Source organism: Pteropus medius, unplaced genomic scaffold, assembly GCF_902729225.1.
Source record: "Pteropus medius unplaced genomic scaffold, Ma_sr-lr_union100, whole genome shotgun sequence".
In the NCBI taxonomy this organism is placed as follows: Eukaryota; Metazoa; Chordata; class Mammalia; order Chiroptera; family Pteropodidae; genus Pteropus; species Pteropus medius.
In genome coordinates, this window is record NW_024349519.1 from 10,637,864 (window position 1) to 10,652,014 (window position 14,151).

At 38.9% G+C, this 14,151-nt stretch overlaps 1 protein-coding gene across 1 annotated transcript in view; it reads left to right on the forward strand.

The window, feature by feature from the left end:
- IPO8 (importin 8) overlaps positions 1-4,798 on the forward strand; it is a 54,392-nt gene extending 49,594 nt beyond the window's left edge. Inside the window, exons 23-25 of the mRNA XM_039882394.1 lie at positions 673-876; positions 2,405-2,521; positions 3,417-4,798. Of these exons, the coding sequence (XP_039738328.1) occupies positions 673-876; positions 2,405-2,521; positions 3,417-3,514 (419 nt within the window). The 3' untranslated portion in view covers positions 3,515-4,798. The remainder of the gene's footprint in view (positions 1-672; positions 877-2,404; positions 2,522-3,416) is intronic.
- The last annotated feature ends 9,353 nt before the right edge of the window (positions 4,799-14,151 follow it).

A 14,151-nucleotide genomic window follows, 5' to 3' on the forward strand; every position in this document is an offset into this window, starting at 1 on the left:
ACACACACACATATATTAAAGTATATGGTCAAAACTGTGGTTTCTTGCCTTATTTCTGAATCTACCTTGCATTATTTACTGTCTCCTGGGTATTTACAATACTGGTCTAACTGCTTGGAACAAACCAGCACTGAAAATAGAAACAATCCACGGTGATATACAATTCATCTTTTAAATTTTCAACATACATATGGCTATTTTATTTTTCTTTTACATTTCTATATTTTTCTGTTTCTATTAGCAGAAATGACCTCTTCACCTGATCATTTCTGAGCAGTACATAGTTAAGAGGCCTGAATTTTCGGTGGGGGGTCATTGTTATTTAAAACATATAAACTAACTGCATACTCATTTTATGGCTTTTTTTTTTGACAGAAAAGTTAATTTGGTTATCTGTAGTTAAATAGTATTTTGTGTTAATGAACATGAGGCAACCATAACAAAGCCGTAGTAATCTTCAGCTGGATCGCAGATTCAGGCACAGTTAGAAGTTGTTTTCAGTGAGGACGATAAAGGCATTTTCAGTTTAGCAAATATTATTTTATAGTTTTATGTAAAATTATGTGGTAGTTTTTCCATTTCCAGGGTGTCATTTTATAATTTTTGTTTTCTTTATGGAATTTTATATCTTGACTCCATGTGTTTTGATTTTTTCAAATAACGGATTCACAGAGGAGATTTCAAGTGATGAAGAGGAAGCGAATGTAACTGCTCAAGCAATGCAGCCTAATAATGGAAGAGGTGAAGATGAAGAGGAAGATGATGATGACTGGGATGAAGAAGTATTGGAAGAAACTGCCCTTGAAGGGTTCAGCACTCCACTTGACCTTGACAATAGTGTGGATGAATATCAATTTTTTACACAAGCTCTGCTAAGTATGTCTTTACTCCCTCAATCTTCAGATTTTTTCCTAAACTCTTTCTTCATTTTCTCCTGTTAGAAGTTGTTTTGGGATCTGCCCGAAACTGGCTTAGATTCTTTTAAAAATTTTTATTTATTTTTATTATAGAAATACCCAAACACAAAAAATGAGAGAGAATAACACAGAGAAACACCTATCACTCAATTCCAGCAACCTTCATCGTTGTAAAGTGGCAGGTGAGGCTGCAGGTTATCCTCACAAAAGTAATTTCAGGCAAGAGGATCTGCATAAATTGTTCATCCTCTAGGTATCAATGGATAAGCAGTTTTACAAAAAAGAATAAAGTATCTTAGTCATATGTAACTTAAAAATTGTGGCCATAAACTTAATCAGCAATTCATGATCCCCAAGGGAAGGAACAGAGTCCAGCTGCCCTAGGAAAATAACTTTTTACTACATAAGCAATTTACCAATTTTGTACAGCAAAAGACACTATAAATACAGTTAAAGGACTCATAAAAGTTTGGGAGAAAATATTTGCCACATACCTATAGTAGGCTTAAGGCTCACAGTTTACAAAGACCTTCTACAAAAGAATAAGACCAATAACCCAGTATAAAAATGGAAAATGTAAATGGAAAGTTGATAGAACTAAAAATAATAAACCAATGAGAATATTTAGAAAATTATTATAAAGAAATTATAATGAAAAAAATCTATTAGTATAGATTATTTTGTTACATTGTATTGCTATGGTTGTGCCATAATTTAGTTCCACTAATAGACATATGAATATACATTTTAAAATGATCCTCAAGTAAAAGGCATCCAGCTTTGGATCAGCATGGAGAGACCAATGCTTCGATCTCTGAAGTAATAAAACGGGACCAAGGGGAAAGACTTTAAGAAAGCAGCAGAAGATTGGATGTGGAGAGGGCATGGATAAGGATGTTCAGGATTTACAGTGATCAACTAGGAAACTGATAGAACCTAATGGAAGTGGAGAGTTAAGAAGGATCTAGGAGGTAAATGTTAGATTTGGTTTTAGTTGAGTTAGAGCCAGGCTATTCAAATACAAAAGTCCAGGAGGATTATAGGGAACAGTGTGCCTAAAAGTATAAATATGAGTTCTTGGTGTAGGAGCAATGCTGAAGTTGTAGGTAGTATGAGAATTCTGGAGGACAATGATGACAAGTGGGAACAAATGTTTCCCAAGATTTGGATTTTCGGGAGCATTCACAGTTACTAAAACCTAGGAAGAAGAGGAGATGGTGAAAGAAGCAGAAAATTTAGGCAAAGCAGAGATTTTTCATGTCTCGGCCATCCTTTTATAGCCCCACGTAATTGGCTACTAAGTGGATACTCAGAAATAATCTTTGGTTGGAATAAGTTTCATCACTTGTGTTTATCATAGTGCTGTACTTTCTCTTTCTGTCTACAATCATTTCATTGTAATTTGACTATGTCATCATTATTCTTTGAAATAATTGTCAGTGGGCTCCCTTATCTTTTCCTCCTCCCTCTACCCCCAAATGCAACAGCTGTGCAGAATCGGGATGCTGCCTGGTACCAACTCCTGATGGCACCACTCAGTGAGGATCAGAGGAGAGCGCTGCAGGAGGTGTACACACTGGCAGAGCACCGGAGGACTGTGGCAGGTCAGCCAGTTGATTTCCAGTTTGGAATATATGTGTCAGAATGCCACAGTCAGCCTTACTTTATGAGCCTGGCGGCACCTACATACTTTTTAAAAAAATCGTTAGAGGCCAACATTTCAAGATAACAAGGAATTATCACTATTGTACAATCTTTTAAATCACTCAGGATATCTTAGCTCTGCAAAACATTGTACATTAATATGTCTTTTAGTGGTGGTGGTGTCCCATTTTGGAACCAAAGCTCAGATGGAAAGGTTGAGATGAGTCTTGCTGAGGGAGAGGTAATCAGCTGGATCACCCACCTAAACATCTTAACCACAGATGGATGAAAGGCACTTTATGAGTTCTTGCAAGGAGCTTGTATTTCTGGAAATGAAAGACACTCCATTTCTATTTGTTGGGCTTTACATGTTGATCTTTGTTGATTTTCGGTTTTTGAGCTGGAGACATTATTTTATGCAGCCATTATTATAGTCACTCCTAGAAAATGAATGGAAAAGATTTTGTAATTACAAAAGTATTTCTCTGAGTAACGTCATGGAATAGACACATAGAGTTTGGAACCCAGGTGTTCTGCATTGACTTAGACTGTCAGTTCTGTGCAGATCCTCCTTTTGCCATGAGAGGTCTAGACATCCTTTCAGCAGCACAGAATATGGAGCTACTGGAACTCAACTTTGAGACTCGTTTTAATTTCACTTATTGTTAACAATTTTTCCACAGTAGTAAACATAACTACTTACTGAACTATGTCTGTTAAAGGCTAATGCTCAGTGGGGCAGAATAATTAATACCAAGAGTGTTAAGTATAAAGAATCTGGCTCCTTTGAGGTTGTTTTCAGCTTTGTCACCTTAAATACTCTTCTTTTTTCCCCTTTCTCTTGGTACCTGCCAGAGGCAAAGAAGAAGATTGAACAACAGGGAGGCTTCACCTTTGAAAACAAAGGAGTCCTCTCTGCATTTAACTTTGGGACTATGCCCAGCAACAACTGAAAGAAGGAACATCAAGTGACCAAGTGTCATGATGACATTTTAACTTCACCAGAGGAACATGGAGGTCAAGGGGAAGAATGGAGGGGACTGCTCTTTGGTGCCCTCCTGCTGTGCCAGTTATTGCCTGCCATTGGGCAGCACTTTTATCCACTCTCCCCTTCCCCTTTGACCTTTCTCACCCTGAAATGCATATTTTAAGCAGCTACTGTAATGTATGAAATTAAAGGAAAACAAAATCATTGGACTAAAAAAGGACAAATCTTATGCTCCAAAGGATGAATGACCAAGGTGATTTTAGAGGATTGGATTGAATTGCACGTCTCAGGTTTTTGCCATGCAGAATCAATGGATTTATGCGGATAACAGTGCCTTCTGTTGTACATGAATTATCTGAAAACATTTTTTTGGAGTGCATTGCAATTTTTTTTAAAGCATAAAGCATATTTCTAGATATAATGTAAACCTTGGCTATATGTTGACTTACTCTGCATTTTACTATGTGAATTTACTGTTAGGCAGTTACCTACAAGTCACTCTGGTTTCAAAAACATCACTGCTCCCCTTGCTCACTGGGCTGCTGGGGGCTTTCTTCAGGGGTTGTAAAATATGCACTGGCTCTGTTTTTTCTTAAGACGTTTTGTGGCTTTTCTAAGAAGTGTCTTATTCCCTCTTCCATTATATTTTTCACCCCTGAAAGGGTGATGTTTCTTTGAAGTCAGCAAATATGAGTAACAGTTTCATTCATAACTTGATAAGTTCAGGACTCAAAAATTTCTTGGCAGCAAGTGGCAGGGACTTTTTAGTCACTGGAATTAATAAGTCAGTATATTCTGAGTCATGTACTTAATTATGCAATTAATTGATAATTACACTAAAGCACATTGAACTTCTAGGAGAAAGGTGCTGCATCGGCATGCTGTCTTTCCCGATGGGGGCTTGCGTTTTTAATTATTGATCATTCCAGCTATGTTGGACCTGGGTCCAAAGCATTTTTTTAATAATATTTTTTATCTAGGAAAAAGACTCAAATCTAATTTCTTGCTTTCTCACACATCTGAATTTTCTCCTGCCTAATTCATTCTAGTCTTTATTGTAGCTCAGTTTGGCTTCTTATATTTTCAAAGGTTGGGCTAATGATCAGCTACACTCTTAATAATGATGTAAGATAAGATAGAGCTCGTCGAAAATATTGCAGATGGAGCTGTTTTTCTGAGCTTATTCAAGACCACAACACGATCATAGTGTTTCCATTCAATAAAGTGAAAGTGTATTTTCAGAACTTAATATATTACTCTATGTGATACAGTTTTCCATTTTTGTGAAATGTCTGCAGCTTGTTTCCCATTAGTGACTGGAGGAATTTTCTCCAGGTGCTTCCTATATTACCATCTCTTGTTAATATTAACTCTTTTTAGAATTTCAGGTTATTTAAGTAGTTTTTACAGAAGCAGCCTATGGAGCCACGAGTTTCAAAGTTAAATGATCCCCTGCTTTCCTCTCTCTCTCTCTTCGCAAGGCATTGACGTTGAATGTGCCAACTAGTGGTCAGAAAAGATGGCATTGGGGAGAAGTTTAGGTATTGTAAGCTTTGAAACTCTTCTTATTCTTTCCATGTACCAAATCGTTTAATTTTAACGTAAGTAATATGCCTTCACACTGGATTGTAAAAGGCATGTGATTTTATTTTTGTGATGTATTGTCTTCTGCAGTATTAAAAGGAAAGAATTGTCCATGTGTATCATCCTATCTTGTTTTTGAAGCCAGGGTAGTTGTATGATTTTGTTACCAGCAGTGCTAACCTGAATGTGATCTGGTTACCTTGGAAATGCAGGAACTTACATGAATGTACTGTAAAGTAAAATGCGGACTGATTCCCAGGATCTTGAACTTTTTTGTGTGTAATGTTTTCTGAAATGTGGAGGTACTTTAGGGAGGCGATTACAAACCCATCAGTATGTTTTCCTGACTTCTGGAGACTTGAAGCAAGGTGGCTGTTGGTCTGGGAGGTTAGCAAGTGCTCATCAACAGCTGAAGAATGGGGTGTGATTGAGAGCTAGAGCCCATCTCATACCAGAGCGATAGAAGCTCTGAAAAACAGGGCATTCAACCACATCAGGACCTCGAGGAGAATGGAAAGGTGCCCCAAATGGAGCCATTTTCTGTTGCATGGACTACCATCAAATTCGGAGCAGTCAAAACTGATTGGAATGGTAAATGCTGGGCTTTTGAGTCTCAAATACTTACCTAGCATGGAAGTAAGCTCCTTCTCCCCACTTCTAATTTATATTAAGACCCCAGTGAACCAGTAAATTATTAATCAGTGAAAATTCCTAAGATAGAAAACAATTACTTTAAATTGTGTCATTTAAGTAATATAGTGAATGACAGTCCAGTTTTCTTTTTAGCAATTGAGACTGAAAACAGATCGATCCGTGGAGGAAATAAGGGAAACTTGGCAGTGTGATCAGACCACTAGAGTGTGTGTGTGCATGTGTGTGTGTGTGCATGCCTTACATGGTGATCCTTCCTGTGCCTGTTTTGCTCTCTCCATTGAGATCAGTGTGCAAATGCTGACCGGAGTGGTTAGAAACTTCTTGGGCAGTCCACTAGTGAGTAAGGCCACAAATTCAATGAACAAAGGGTTGGACTATGCTTTAGGAAGAAGCACAAACATGAGGGCAACTGTGGCTGATCCTGTAGCCAGAAGAGAGGCGTGTATGCAACAGGAGAGTCTGGGCCAGATGGTGCTGGCAGAGGGCGGAAAGGGCTGTGGTGGAGAAAAGGGCATGCAAGGCTCTGCCATCAAGGGGAAGGTGAGCAAATGTACATGCTCCCCACAGGGCACATGAGAGGATGTTCACCTTGGAGTTCACCCAAGCTGAAAATTTTTTCACAAGTAGACGAGTACCTCTCAAGTCATAGAAACTGCAGGCTTCCCAAAGGGTTTGGAATTTGCACTGCAATGAGAGCAACTTAGGCAGGGGCGAACTTATGGAGACTTTTTCCCAAAGATCCTCCTTGGGCATGAAAGGCAAACCCAGGGAGGATGACAACTACACAGCAAGGCCTCATGGGCACCTTTTAGCTGTGGCCCAGTGTCCCCCACACAGCTCTTAGAGTGACTTACTATTCTCGCTGCCCAGTGAATAAGGACAATACCCTTGTTTCTCTTCCTTCTCTCCTGGGAACTTGTGCAGCTTGATCTTCATCTCTCCCGATTCCAGACTGATTCCACAGGTCTCACCTTTCCTTACACCTGTCAATGAGTTTCTTCAAAGTGGATAATCTCTCTGGACTTGGAATTAGCTTCTTCCTCTTCTTTTTCACATCGCATGTGTTTTGCACCGTGAATTGTTCATGCCATTGATTTTAAGTGTGAGAGAAGAGACTGTGCTTTACGTGGTATTTTGTGCATGTGTCTTCTTTATATATCCTGCATCTAGTGGCCAAACAAAATTAATATGAACTACTGAATGAATGAACATTTGAGGTTCTGCCAATGAACTTGGAACTTAGAGGCATCTCAGAGGCCACAAATATCTTAGAGTCAGGTTCCTATCTGGCTAGGAGAAAACACAGATTTGTAGCAGCAGCTGGATGGTGAAGTAGATATATGCCACGGGAGGTAAGATGCCATCCGCATCACTGCAGTCCCTCCTGTTTGTCCCATCATCCCATCTATCCAGTGCATAGGTTTTATGTGCAGCCGCATTCCAGGCAGTTGAGTCCTCTTTTTACAGATCTCTGTTCCTTTAGTTTTCATGACTAAGAACCCCTTTCTCCTAACTCCAGTGGTTTCTTTCCCCTTGTAGGTTTATTCTCCTCTACTTAATTTTTAAGAGACTGTTCACTCATTAATCAGGTATTCATTGTGTAGAACCTTCTTCCAAGATTGATCCTAGGCCCTCTTCTGTCTTGGCTTTAATTAACACCCTGCCCTCTCCTCAGGCATTCAGACTTCTAGAACCAATTGCCTTCTCTTGAAGGTTTCAGGTATCTCAAACTCCACATGTCCAAGTGGAAATCAAAATTTTTACCCTTTCTCCAACCCTGCCTTCCTCCAATGTTTCTTGATTGGTGGTACCAGTCACCAGTTCTTGCTAGATATTTGAGTGTCGTCCTTGATGACTCTGACTTCCTCATTCCTCAAACCATGTTTTGCTGATTATCTCTTCAAAAAATATTTTGAGTATTTCTTTCTATGTTATCTTAGTGTAGGCCACCATCATTCCTTGCTAGAATATTCTAGTATCCTCAAATCTGGGATCTTACAAGTGCTCTTGTGCCCCACCTCACTGCCTTTACCTATTCTCCACCAAATAGGCAGAATGATTTTTCAAAACACAAATCTTGATTGTATCACTGACCAGAGAGATTAAGATCTCCCCATGGCTTTTAGGATACAGATAAAATCATTAACCTGGCCCCAAAGGCCCTGAATGATATGCTCTTATTTCAACTATCTCAGCCTGTGCTACTTCCTTAGTTCCCTCCAGCTGCCTTTTTCACTGCCCCAATTCACTGGTTCCTTTTCCTTCCTGTAGGTTCACTGATTAGTTTTTTTCTCTTCTTTCCCTCTATTCTTTACCTGATAAATTCTTCACCTTCACTTTGGAACATAAATATTTCCTTAGAGAAGCTTTTAGAACCCCCATGTCAACTCTGAATCATGTATCCCACTTATGATGAAATAATTGTATAATATAAACTTCTTGAGAGTCAAATCGATGTCCTACTTACTACCGAAACCTAGCACCTAGTATAGTGCTTTGCTTATGATGTTTTATCATTGGTAGGCTGTGTGATCCAAAACCCTGCCAAAGTATGGCTCTGGTAATAGCTAAATTAGAGAAGTCAGTGGGACTTAAAATATCCCACTTGAAACTGAATTATTTGCCCAATTTTAGTCAAACACATATGTAAAGAAGGTCAATAATTTGATCTCCCTTTTGATCTAGCGATGGTTAAATATTTGCTCAGCATTTATTTGGTGGAGTTGGGGAGACATTGATATTTCATCAATAAAAATTGTATACTTCTATTTTCAAAATAAGAAATTTATGGTATGCATTTATTATATACAGCTTTCCAAACCAGATATCCCCGTATTGCTCATTCCCAATAACCAAAACTGCAAATTCAGTTTCTTAATTTTTAGCTCCCTGCAGCTGCCGACGTCAGACATCCCTCAGCTGGGTGGAATCAGGATTGGTGACATTTTTACATAAAATGTTCTACATTGGTAGATACCAGCAAGAAGCGTTTATTTCTTCATGAAGGTGGAAAAGAGAAGTTTTCATCTCACTAGTTAAATGAGGAGCTGTATTCGGAAACCTTCATTACCTGGGACCCTATTACCAATGTATTCCAGTGAGGTCTGAGTTCCCCTTGCAGTCAATGTCCAGGCCACTCCCCAGTTGACCAGCCCCTCAGTGGGATTGTGGTTGGGCATCAGAGCCAGAGATTCTCTAAAGGCAGAAACAAGTTAAATAAGCAGATTATTTATTCTCTAATATTCCTACATCTGACAGGCTTTGGGTCTCTTCTTTCAACCCAGGTTTAAAGGATATGTATACCCTAAGCCAGGTGATGCTATTTCCCTTCTTGCTCTCTCATAATCCTTATGTTAACCTTATGTTAATCCTCATCAGTGATTGTCCTTTAGTTGGCTGCTGTATTACATACATGCTGTTGTAATGACTCCCTCCCCATCCCCCACTGTAAGGGTGTTTAAATCCCAATCCCCAGAATTCGTGATTGTATAACCTTACATGGTAAAGAAGAATTAAAGTTGTAGATAGAATTCAGTTTGGTAATCAACTGACCTTAAACTAGGGAGCATATTATGGGTTACCAGGTGTGTCCAATGTAGTTACAAGGTTCCTTAAAAGGAGAAGAGGGAGGCGGAAGGGAAAGGCTGAGTGATGAGATGTGAGAAATACTAAACCCGCTGTTGCCAGCTTTGAAGGTGGAGGAAAGGGGCCATGAGCCAACAGGCATCCTCTAGAACAGGGATCTCCAGTCCCCAGGCCACAGACCGGTACTGGTTCGTGGCCTGTTAAGAACTGGGCCGCACAGAGCAGGAGGTGAGCAGCTGGTGGGCGAGCCAGGGAAGCTTCATCTGTATTTACAGCCTCTCCTCAGCACCAGCATCTCTGCCTCAGCTCCACCTCACATCACCAGGCGTTAAGACTCTCATAGGAGCACTCGTCCCTGGTGCCTAAAAGTTTGGGGACTGCTGCTCTAGAAGCTGGAAAAGGTAAGGAAATGGATTCTTTCCTGGAGCCTCCAGGAAAGAACGCAGCCCTGCCAACATCTTGATTTTAGCCCAAATGAGACTCATCTGGGACTTTTGACCTTTAGAACTGTAAGATAATAAATCTGTGTGTTTTAAGCCATAAAGTTTGTGATAATTTATTACAGCAGCAATAGAAAACTAATACACAGGCCCTGGTGAGGGGTAGGTGCATGTGAGGTCTCAGCTTTGAGGATGGAAATATTAATATTTTAAGCGGACATTTTAATTTTTAAATCAAGATCATGTTTTGTAGGCTCAGCTGACAGCTTGACCACAACCTCATGAGTGACCTAAAGTCGCATTACCCAACTAAGTCACTCCTGGATTCTTGACTCTCAGAAACTGCGAGATCATAAATGACTGTTGTTTTTAACTGCCAAGTTTGGGGACAATTTGTTATGCTGCTATGGATGACTAATATACTGTTCATAAAAACTCTCCTGCATTTTGCAATATTGATGAAGATAAAACACCCCTGAATTTCTGAGACAACAATTAATTTTTTCTTATACAGTAACAGTGGAGACAGTGCTGGCATCTGACATGAGGCAGAACTAGGTCATTGCTAAGATTCCTCTCCATTCCAAGATTCCACAATAGGTTGAAACTGAAAAGAGAATATGATAACTGAACTTTCTTAAATTAGATTGTCTACTTGTAGACTAAGCTATATCTAAAAACAGATGTGACAAAATCTGTAGCTCAGATTCAGTTTACATTCATTTATAAATGTTAGGCATTTGTTCTCAGGGACTATCATTTATTTTTATTTTTAGTCAGCTTTATTTTTAATAAGCAAAACTTTTTACAAATGAAAAGGCACGATCTAATTTATAGGCTATATACACATAAAACCCCATCAGCAACCATTGCTGAATTAGTTTTTTACGTATTCAAACATTATCTCTGGTTACACTGACTCCATTGGTCAGCTCTTCTAACTCATGCAGTTGAAACAGTTCAATAGATCAGTTTAACGAGCATGGTGAAGTCGGATTGCTGTGAAGCTATTTCTCCGTGTTTTTCAAAAATATTCATGAGCCTGTATGTACATGCCTCTCTGCCCTTGGGCTCTATTTTTACCATCTCATGTTTATGTTCAAGTTGGAAATCTGATTTTCAGAGATGTCTGGGTTTAGAATTGACTGTGGGGTTTAAAAGCCAGAGCAGGATTGCTTGTGTAATGTAATAACACAGGCATTTGCCTCCCTAGGGCTTTTGTTGAGCTGTCACTTGGCAATGGTTATTTGGTGACACCGTTAATTTTATTCTGCCATGTGGAGAACTACTAAATTCGAGTAATGGATTATGCTGTCAATCAGGTCTGGGAGAACCTCTACAAGATTTTGTAATGTAATGAAATCGGCATGGTCCAGAGACACTAACTAGAATAAGTGCTAAGCCTTAATTGAAGAGCTAAAATTTTTAAATGCCGTGAAGTACGTTTCTTTATGGTGGATCTGTTTTCCCACCGCATACTTTTATAAGGTTGTAAATATGGTTTTTGGGGTGATTTTTAACTTTTGATACTTTCAAAGTAAAGTGTAAGTATGAAGTTTAAAAGTGTTTCATTATATATGTATATATGTGTGTATGTATATATATATATACACACACATACATATACACACAGAGAGAAACCTCTGCTTTCTTAGGTTCAGTAACCGGGGGCTTGAACATTAAACCAACAAAAGACAATTAACAGGAGAAAAGATACACAATTTTTATTGATATTTGCATGTGTGAGAGTTCACAGAAAATAAGTGAAACTCGTTTTACTTCTTTAGTGGTTCGATTTAGGGGCTTATATGTTATTTTAACAAGGGAAAGGGGGATTTGAGCTTCAAGGCATGGTAAGTTGTGAGACAGTGACTAGGGAATTTTGGGGGGAAACTAATAGACAAGATTATTTAATAAGTTCTGTTTATGCAAACTTACGTAGGTGTTGACTGTTTATCTCTGGCGATGAGTTGCTCTTTGCCTCCTGGTGGTGGTGGGGCACACCTTCACAAAGGGAAATTTATGCCTGGCTTTCAGGCACGTAAGGGGAGAGCAGAGAACTCTTCCTGCAACTGTTGATCCTCAACTGCCTTCTGGTCAAAATAATCCTTATGCCAAAGTGGCATATTCTGGAACGGCATATCCTGATCCCCTTCAGGTGAATGCACCTTTGTATAACTCCACTTTTCCTTTTAAAGCTGTAGAAATGTACGATAGTCACAAGAAATAGAGAAATAAACTTTATCTTTTAAGGAAAATTGTCTAAAAGTCAAGAGATAATATTTAAGTGAGCTGGACCTTGGCCAGGGCCTTTCCGCATGTACAGGGCAGTCAGGCCGTTCGCCTTCACCCCCGGCCCACTTTGTTCTCTGTTAGCAATACCAGGCAGAGGAAGGGTAACTTTTCTTGTCCTCAGATTTTCAAAAACTGTGTTTGCCCACACAAATTTCTTGATGGTCTGTAAAACATCCTAAAAATGTTCATTCTTAGTATGTCCTTTCTTGCATTAAAAAGAACATTTATGGACCAACATGTCTTTTAAAGGTCGTTGACACCAGTTTTGGCAGACTTTTATGCTTCATCATCATTTATTTTCCCGTCCAGTTTCTAATTTTTCTTTAGATTCCTCTAAATCTCACTCTAATCTTATCTGAAAATTTAGTTTGTATTAGACACAGGCCAAACTCATTTAAATACTTAGTAGAGTTTTAGAGATGGCATGATCCTTAGTCTAGTTCACTGAGTATTTTCACCATTAGGTATGAAAGAAGGAAAAGATGGAGGGAAAGAGTAGATGTGGAAACCAAATGGATAATGGTGTAAGTCTTGTTGCCATCATTTGGAGAGCTAAGAATAAAGTCAAATCTTTCCAATGAAAAATTCACCTATAACCTACACAATTCCTAAGGCTCTGACATCAGGGCATGCCATCTGTTGTTTGGGTGTATCTGTAGGGTGGTGGTGTTTGTCATGGAGGGGTGATGAAACTGATGCCAGAAATGTCACGATGAAGCACGTTGAAGATGTGTGCATCCCTCCTTTGTACCTCTCTCTATTCCTCCCCCACCTCAATGTCCTGCTTTGTGCTGGTCGCACAGTAGATGTGACTTACTATGTCAGCATTTGTAGTCGATACTTATTATTTTTTTCTTGTTGATACCCTGCCACTTTTTTCTCAGTAACTGTAGCCAATAAGAAATCATTCCTTAGGAGAGAAAATGAAGTTGAATTATTCATCTCATCAGGGTTCTACAGAGAAACAGAACAGATAAGGATCTATATACAAAGAGAGAGAGAATGAGGGAGAGGGGGCGGGGACGGATTATAATAGAAGGAACTGGCTCACATGGTTATGGAGGCTGGGAAGTTCCATGATATGTCATCTGAAAGCTATAGACTCAGGAAAGCCAATAACGTTAGGTACCAGTCAGAGTGCAGGAAAAGACCAATGTCTCAGCTCAACAATGGGCAGAGAGAACAAGTCCTCCCTTCCTCTACCTTTTTGGTTTATTCAGCTCTCAAGGGATTGGATGATGCCCACCCACATATAGGAGTGTCATCTGCTTTACTCAGTCTACAGATTCAAATACTAATCTCATCTAGAAACATCTTCACGGACACCCAGAAACATTGTTTAACCAAATATCAGGGCACCTCATGGCCCTGACTTAAAATTAACAATCGCACATCAATTGTTAATGCATCTTACTGTTATGAACTTAGAATGAAGTAGAGAGAAAAAGTGTGGAAGAAGTTTGTCCATGATGAGCATGCTAGGTGAACTCCTGAAGGATGACTTGAATTTTTAAAATTTTATTATTTTAGACATATAAAAAGATTAGAATGGTTTCTTCCCTTGGAAGCTAAAAGCTGCTATCAACTTGATAGCAATTCAAGAAACAACTTGAATATACCAATCATTTGGTTATCTTTATTTTTTGTTAACAGAATTGTGGATGAGCTTTGTGGCCTGAGACTCTTAAAAAACTACCGATTTTCTGTTTTGATTTTTATGAAAAACAAAATCAAAGGAAGAAAGGTAAATAACCAAATTTTCAGTCTTAGAGATTAAACCAAAGTGTCATATACCTTATCAAGCGAGAGTTTCACATTCCCCATTTAAGACATTAGCCAATAACAAAATGATACTGTCTTATAGAATTTTATTTTTTAATATTATTAGATGTTACTAATTAATTATTATCCAAATTGTTCAGGCAGAAGGGTAATTTTTCACATAACATATTAGGAAATCTGAGTCTCTATGTTTTGTCACTGGCTGTTCGAAGTTTCTTTATTGGAGAATAGGGATTCGTAAAGGGAGGGCTGGTTGCCTTGG